Source organism: Macadamia integrifolia, chromosome 2 (genome assembly GCF_013358625.1).
Source record: "Macadamia integrifolia cultivar HAES 741 chromosome 2, SCU_Mint_v3, whole genome shotgun sequence".
Lineage (NCBI taxonomy): Eukaryota > Viridiplantae > Streptophyta > Magnoliopsida > Proteales > Proteaceae > Macadamia > Macadamia integrifolia.
Window position 1 is genome coordinate 42,742,935 of NC_056558.1, and position 8,701 is coordinate 42,751,635.

Consider the following 8,701-nt stretch of genomic DNA (forward strand, 5'->3'; position numbering starts at 1 on the left):
TCCGATCTGATCAGCTGCCGCCACGGCTGTCACCTTCTCCATGGTCGACCTCAGCCGCGGCTTTGGATTCTCCTGCAAATCGCCATCACCACAACCATAACCATAACCGACGCCGCATAGAAAAGAGACTGAAGCTCCACATGGAGGGCTTGACAAATGCGCGTAACAACTTCATAGTTGTGGCTGTTCTAATAGCCACCGTAACATTCACTGCTGGCCTCAACCCCCCCGGCGGTTTTCACCAAAACGAAGGGCCACTGCTAGGCATGTCAGCACTTGGGAAGAAGATCGCTTTTAAGGTCTTCATGGTCTGCAACAACGTGGCATTGTTTTCTTCAATGGGAATAGTGACTGTTCTGGTGAGTGTCATTCCCTTCAGGCAGGAATCGATGATGAAGCTTGTGGAGGTCACACATAAGGTGATTTGGGTTTCGTTATCTTTCATGGCAGCTGCCTACCTAACAGCCACGTGGATGCTTACGTCAAGTGGAACGGGAACGGAGCGTGCTCTAGTGACTGTACTGTCGATTGGGGGAGGATGCGTGATATACGTCTTTATGGGGCTCTTGGTTATGTTGACAAGGCACTGGCTAAAGGAAGTTGGAATAGAGGAAGGAGAGCATGGGGAGGAAGAAGAGTGTCCCGATCACCTGAACGTACGTGTAGATTAGTTTGTAAAGAATTGAACACGTTTTAGGGTATGTAGTTAGATGAGATTGGATCCGCTGCTCAGCATCTTGTACCACTTTCCATCATTATAAGGGTGAAAGAAGGATATATTTGAAAGTAATTAAAAAGGTTAAGTATTGGATGCGGACCCATACGAGCAGCTGATCCTTTTTCAAGTTAGATCCCTCTTCGATTGAGGTAAGCACTGTTAGGATTTTTATGTGGGCTTAACTGATACCGATTGATCCATTGGGCCTAAGCAATTATAGACCCACTCTGATTAGGAAACTCCTAGCTCTTTCCATTGTGAGAGTGGAATAGGGTTTTAGGGATTCTATTATAAATAGAATACTGACGGTCCCTGCAGCCATTACTTTAATGCCTTATTGGTTTTGGGAGCACGGCTTTCTCACAAGAGCAAGTGCACAAAAAGAAAGGAAACCCTAGAGTAAGAGGCTGCAGAAGATCTCAGTAGAAGGACTCCACTTGCGTAGTTCATTGTCATCTTCATGGGAGTAATGTTTAACCACATGGGACAGAGGTTCATGATCTATGTTCATGGGACACAGGTACTTCTTTATTCCCATTTATGGTTCATGTCATGGTTGTCCCATTGATTATTATAGATATGGTAAATCTATATGGTTATGTATTTTAAGAAGGGATACTTTATTGTTCTTGGTTTAGGGACTACACCTATGATTAATCTTTTATGAAAGGTTGATGATTCTTGTATTCTAAACACTATAGGGTTATTCATATGTTTAATATTGTAAAGAATCCCCAACAAGCACCCCATACCATCTCGCACCAATAAGGTGGCATGACTACCTGTAGAGGAGGGGACTAGGACTCGTGCGGTTTCTACTTGCAATCTCTCTCGATGTGAGAGAGTAAAGGAGAGGCTTTCATTAAATAGAATACAATACAAAGTTACAATAAAAGGAAGTATACAATATTGACTTGTCACTAATCTACACGTACGTTCAGTTTGAGATATGCTGCATTCTGAAATGACAAAAGTGTTGTTTGGCAACAATTCCAATTTCTGAATTCCAAGAATGGACCAAGAACAGGCCACATTCTAGAATGAATTAAAAAGCACATTCCACGATCTCATTTTTTTCATAACCCGCGCCCATTGCTTCAACTCGTGGAGACCAGATCTCAGGACATACATTCCCTTCAATAATATTCGATCAGAGCTCCAGTCTCACCTATCATCCCCCAAACTTGAGCTCATACAACTCATGAATCTGTGCACCAACTTGACAATGTTAATACTGCAATCTTGCAAATGAGAGCTCCTCTGGTGGAGTTCCATGAGAAGATCTCACTCCGAACATGACTAGCTATTTTGATTGATTGTATTTCCATCGTACTTCATGTGTGTTATGTACCTAACAAAAAAAAAAAGAAAAATTTGCCCATTAAGTGTTTGATAAAATGCCTATGAATTCTAAAATCAAGAACACACTTTTGCGAAGTATATATCCGAACAATGTTCTCATTCTTATTTAAGAATAAATTATGCACTGTGAGAATAGGAATGAAAATGCATACCAAACATAGCCTAATTATGATCAGAAAAAAGTGTGTTCTTTCATAAGTATAGTTTGGCAAAAGTAAATCTCCAGTTCTGTGGTTTATGTAATTAATAGTTTCTATGCCGTAGTACCATGAGCAAGAATAAAATATTATAAACACATAAATTTTCTCCAAGGGTGTACGTGAAGAAAGATATCGTAGGAATAAAAAGAGTACCCTGTTGAGGATTTCCTTCTCTTTGTGCATACGAGGGCTAAGTAGTTCCCCTCAACAACCTACAACACACGACTTAACAAAAAAAATTCATTTAGTGTTAACTAGAACCTTGTTTATATAGTTCAATGGTCACTAGCCCATTGATCTTCAATGTATTTTGGGCAAAGGTGATTCCTTTATACATGAGAAGGGAAGTTGTTTTCTATCTTTAAGTGTGGCCTACAAAACAGTTTTCATAGGTGAGGAGATAGAAATGGACAAGGGAGCGCTGGCCTAGGGACATACTCCCAGGCAAAAGAGGCTTGGCCTCACAATTCATATTAAAATATGGGAGAGGGATAGACATACCGTCCGTATACCATACAAATGAAGGAATGAGATGGGACATCATACAAGAGAAGTAGACGGATCATTTTAAAGTGGAAAATAGAGAGATAGATCTAGCGCCCGCTTGGTTTTGGCGTGCACATTTTTCACTTAAACTCTGTATTTCTATTTAGAAAAAGCTTGCTGTGCAACCAAAGGGTCCATAGCTCAGTGGTAGAGCATTTGACTGCAGATCAAGAGGTCACCGGTTCGAACCCGGTTGGGCCCTTCTTTTTAAAATAATTTTTTCCTTCCTTTTTGCTGCCATCGCTGCTTTTTCTTTGAACTTCACCATCTCATTCTAGTTAGATGGTATTTTTTATTTCTAGTTTCCAAATTCTCTTTTGTTTATGCAATTTAAATGTTCTAATCTCCGTAGGAGCACAAGAATAAATATTTAATCTTAAACAAAATAAGAATTTGATGATGAGATCAGGGTTATAAAACTCAAAATCGCCATCTGAATCGGTCGATTCCTGATCTGATTCACCCATTTTTTTAAACCCTAGATGAGATGAATCTTCCCTCTACCCAAGTTTTGATGCTGAAAGGCTCTAAGGGCTTTGTGGGGTTCAGACTTGTAAAAGAATTTGGAAGAAGAGAGAGAGAGGATAATGGTTCAGTTGAAGAATACCCATTTCTTTTCCTTTTCCCTTTTTTTTTTCCCCCTAGATTTAAGAAATTGATTAAAGGGTTTAGAGTTTTCGTGGGTTTTAGCTTTTCTAGGGTCTTGATCTTCTGCGGGTTGTATTGGGCTGGGAATTCACCATAATTTACGAGGAAAGTGCCTTCTCTTGTGTGGTCCTCATTCTATCTTATCCGATATAATGAAGGGTCAGAGTGGTGTGTGGTATGGCATACAATACACTCGGGATTGGATTGGGCTCAAGCTTTGGGAGTTTACGTGTCATTTCTCCTCGGGTTTGGTTCGAGTACTCTCTAAGTTTACCCAACCATCTGATTCTTATCTATTGGATCAAACACCAACAAGTATAAAAACTAAACAGTCAACAGATCCGCACAACATAGAAATTTAATAAGGTTCACACACCAGTGTAGTGTATTACGTTTTCAGGCGAAGAATAAGATGTTTCATTGTGCAGAAGATAGATTACATCCAAGCAGCGGCGAAAAAACTCGCCTTGAAATCCTAGCTCAAAAAACCCAAAAAATGACAATAATTTGCTCAACAAGACGATAGTACATTATATACTCGTCCAAGTCACGGGTCGATCCATCGGGTCGTGATCGATCAACCCATCCCCTTTACTTCCATCATAGATCTCAGAAAACTTTCCATTTGAATTGCCCCCAAATTATTTCATTCTTCAAAATGGATCAAGAATTCAAAACAAACTTAACATTATCCATAACAGTTCCATATTGGGTAGTCAATGTATTATTTTTTTTCAATTGAGACAAGGTTGGGTAGTGTAAATTTGAACTTACCTAAAGACCTAAAACAGTTCTTTAACTAATCTAAGAGAGCTTTTCCTCTCTCAGGTTACATTTATTGATCTTAATTAGACTCTGATCTAGGTGCGACCTCCCAACTATTGACTGATCAAAGGGTATATGGTATATCATACCCTTGTCGCTTCTGGGTTGTTGATGAATGCAAATAAATTTCTTCTCCTCCAACTTAGAATTCACAGTTTTTGTCATATTCAAACTCCTAGAAAATTTCCTTTTCTTTCTGTGCCAACCAGACACCTATTTCTTTTATTTTTTTCTTTTTCTTTTCTCGGCATCCAAACGTAGCATAATTAGAGATTTTGTCAATGGAATATAGAAATACAGAGGATGTAGTTGAACCAATAGAAGCCACACAAAAATCCTAGACGTGTCCTTCCCTGATAAGAGAAGAGAATATCTATGGATGATCAGAAGCACCAATCAGGGGATCCAACACAAGACTTTATTGCGTCAATATATGATCTTTATATAAACTGTATACACCATTGACGTATTGACTTTCTCATAGCAGACACGAAAACTAACATACCTTCACGTGCTGATCTCTACTCCATAATTTCATATGGGCTTCCATGAAATTTCGAGGTGACCTCAATGGTGGAAATTTGTAACTCGACCTCCCTTCTTATCTCTCTCTCTCTTTCACACATTAAATAGTTAGTTAGTGAATGAGTCAGAAATCACCCATCTATCTCCAACCAATCTTCTTCTTTCAAACTTAATCATAGAGTAGCAGCCGCCGCCGCCGCCCTCCGCCCTCTCTCTCTCCCTCACTCGCCGGAGCTGCTCGGGACATAATGGATCTGAGGCTGTATGAGGAATCAGTACGAGGCGACGTGCCTGCCTTTCTCGATTTGATTAAAAATGATGAGGACCTCATCAAACAGACGACCTTTCAAACCTCAAACACCGTCTTACACATTGCTGCGAAGTTTGGGAAACTTGATTTGGCTTCCGAGATCGTTAAACTACAGCCGGAGATGGTGTCGGCAGTGAACAAGAAGATGGAAACTCCATTGCATGAAGCGTGTAGAGAAGGGCATGTGGAGTTGATGAAGCTGTTGTTAGGAACTGACCTTCGAGTTGCTTACAAGCTTAACCACCAGAACGAGAGTGTTCTCTTTGTGGCCTGTGATCGTGGCCAGTTTGATGTAGTGAAGCTGCTGCTGGCTAACTACTCATGGCTGCTGTTGTTGGAGGATGATAGACCCAGTACTTCTCTTCATGCTGCCGCGTCCGCTGGCTATTTTGGTAATCCCTTTTCTTTTTCTCCCCCTTTCTATTAACTTCATTTCCTTCTTATGAGCCCTGAGATGTTTGATTAATTGTCATTCCCCTCCAAGAACAGTACTTCTTGTGGTGATCGCCTTTCCACTTGTCGCCATAGGTCTTCCTACTTCCCAGTCATAGCCCTGGCAATGGACCCCATCCTGTTACATGCCTTGCCCTAATCTCCACTGGAGAATCTCTTAAGCAAGGTTGCACCTTCTTGTCACCAAAGTGATCAATTGAGAAGTTGTTAACTTTTTCTTTTGGTATGTCCTGGTTTAGATGGGTACTGAAAAAGTAGGATTTTCTTTCCTGTCACTATATCTAGTGAAGTATAATTCTTCACTATGTGGTAAAATATTTGTTAGTCTATATGATAGAGGACCACTAAAAAAATCTTATTGGTATAGTTTTAGCTTATAATGAGTAGAGGAAGTAATTATAATTACTTAAAAGATATTATTTTTGTATTTTATATCGATCTTCATTTGATGGAATTTGGATAATTTTACTAAAATTTTGAATCAGAGTTCAAACAACATTTTTTGTTTAATTTGGACTAAAATTTAGCCATTGAGACTGTGTGGAATCCTTGAATTTGGTTCCTCTACATCTGGTGTGAGATGGAATATGGGGTACAGCCAGATGGAGAGGATTCGAGGTCAAGATCCTCTATCACTTGGAAGTAGCAAATAGTGAAACTTTTTTACTTCACCAAGTAGCTAGAGACGCCTAGAAGGACCAAATAAATATTGATGATGTTTTATCATTAACAATGATAGGTTGAAAACTGCAATTCCATTTGATTATGGGTTTACCATGGTTTATACAACTTTTTACGCTGCCTTATAGATAAGGGTGTAAATTAGAACAATTATGGGTAATCGGTTTGGTTCCTAATCAATTTCGATCATGGTGAGTCAAGACCAAAGTACCCTTTTGTTTATTTAATTGGTTGCAAATCTAAATTAAGAAATGCTTATTAATTAATTGGGTAAGAAAACGCTACCCTACGGGCATAAGTATATATCATCATGCTGACCAATGAAAAGATACACAAGAGCATCTTCCATGTACAAAAAACATGATCTTTCTACACCTACCATGTCTTGTAGATGCGGACTAATGGGTAGCATTCTTTCTTCCTAATTAAATTAATAGATGGTATTATTCTGATTCTTAATCAATTCTAAATATTGGGTGTGGTATATATGGGATAAGGGCAAGGGTAGTGTAATGGCCTTGATACTTACCAACCCGTAGCCACCGACTCAAGTCAAGTCAATTTGAGGTGGATAACGATGCTGGCCCAGTACCCAACCTAACATCCCGGCGACCTGTCTGCCCATAAGTTGACCTCATTAACCTAACCAGCTGGCGACCGTGAGCCGAAAAACTTGAAGTCCATGATCAAACAGGTTCGTATGATCTCCTGGTTGCACATCTCAACATCCAATAGCTAGCTATTTCGTTTAGTGGGATAAGCATTGAATGCTGACTTATACGATAAAGTGATTCTACAAAGAAAAAATCAAGTTTGTAAATAATTTATTTATTTTTGGTACAGATATTGTGAAGGAAATACTGAAAAAACGTCCGGACTTGGCATCCAGAAAGGACTGTCATGGTTGTTCTCCATTGCACCTGGCTTGTAGCAAAGGACACTTAGATATAACAAGGGAGCTTCTAAGGTTGGATCCTGACCTCTCCTCCTTACAAGACAATGACGGTAAGACACCTCTTCATTCTGCTGCCATCAAAGGAAGAGTCAATATTATCGACGAGATCCTCTCCACCACCCTTGACTCCGCCGAGATGGTTACCCAACAAGGTGAGACGGTTCTACATCTTGCTGTCAAGAACAACCAATATGAAGCTGTGAGGTACCTAATCGATACCCTTAACATCACCAACCTCTTGAACATGCCCGACAAAGACGGTAACACCATCTTGCATCTCGCCTCCGCCGGAAAGCTCACCACAGTAAGACTTCTTGCACTACAATCAGGTTTCCTTTTTCTTAAATCTTCGTTTGTCTCTGGTGTAAAGATCAATGAAATGGTTGTGGACTGATGAGGTAGTAAGTCAAAGTCGTCCATAAGATTATAGAGAAAAAAGAGTGCCATGTAGCACTTGTGGTTGGACACAGTGAGAGCGAAATGACCGTTCCAACCCTCATCAAGCTGAAAATTTCATCTTGATACTTCAATTATTATTTCCATTGACCCTACACAGGTGCAAGGTCACACTGTCATTTAGGCAACTTTCTCCTGTGATTATAATATAGGGGTCAGTGTCAATCTGTGATTATAATTCAGGGGCCAGTGTCAAGCCGTCCGTTTGGACTGATTTAGATTTGGTTTCATTGGTTTTACTCTGAGAATAAGCGAGTCCAAAACATGATCTAATAAGGATGCTTCAGATTTGGTTCAATTTTGATTTCTTATCCATTACTATTGGTTTGGTTTCACTATAGTTATGGTTTTTATTTTTTATTTTTTTTAATGAAAAATATATTAAAATGGGAAAGAAAAACATATACAACATACAAAGCCAAATTGGCTAGATCAGGGAGAAAGCCTTACCAAGCTCGAAAGAGAAGGGCCTCAACCCCTAAGAGAGGGGACAAAGCTAAAAGGGCAGAGGGTGAAGAAACAAGCAAAAGAAGGGAGTATGGTTTCGATTTACCATGTATATATATATTTTAAAGTATATTTTAAATAAATAAATAAGTTTTTTTTTTTCTATAAATTTCAGGCTATATCAGTTTCTTAACAAGTTCTATTAGTATGGATTAGGTTTTGGTCCAGCTTTTTTGAGTTTGTTTGGATGTCTTATCAGTTTTGGTGAGGTTCGATTTGATTTCAGTATGATAAAACCCTAGTTCGAAACATGATCCAATAAGTTTATATCGATTTTGGTTTCACTCAAGGTATAGTCTCATATCAACTATTTGGGACCCTATGTACACTTCCTTCATACTAATCCAGCAATACAACATCGATTCTGAATCGAGATTGAACTCGGTTGATACCAAGCAGATATGACCGATTCAGGCCAATTCGATCCGATTCCTCAAACCATGACCCTTAAGTGGTATTTCATGTATACCTCACATTACTTATTTATTTATGCTTTTTTTTTTTTTTTTTTTTTT

At 39.2% G+C, this 8,701-nt stretch overlaps 2 protein-coding genes and 1 non-coding gene across 3 annotated transcripts in view; all 3 read left to right on the forward strand.

The window, feature by feature from the left end:
• Positions 1-671, forward strand: part of LOC122065793 (ankyrin repeat-containing protein At5g02620-like) — a 4,396-nt gene extending 3,725 nt beyond the window's left edge. Inside the window, exon 5 of the mRNA XM_042629648.1 lies at positions 15-671. Coding sequence (XP_042485582.1) covers positions 15-671 — 657 coding nt within the window. The remainder of the gene's footprint in view (positions 1-14) is intronic.
• Positions 672-2,956: 2,285 nt separating this feature from the next.
• TRNAC-GCA lies at positions 2,957-3,028 on the forward strand. The gene has a single exon. It is a non-coding gene; the product is annotated as a tRNA-Cys (tRNA).
• A 1,678-nt stretch (positions 3,029-4,706) lies between these two features.
• Positions 4,707-8,701, forward strand: part of LOC122091997 (ankyrin repeat-containing protein At5g02620-like) — a 5,292-nt gene continuing 1,297 nt past the window's right edge. The window contains exons 1-2 of the mRNA XM_042662276.1: positions 4,707-5,526; positions 7,112-7,527. Of these exons, the coding sequence (XP_042518210.1) occupies positions 5,073-5,526; positions 7,112-7,527 (870 nt within the window). The 5' untranslated portion in view covers positions 4,707-5,072. The remainder of the gene's footprint in view (positions 5,527-7,111; positions 7,528-8,701) is intronic.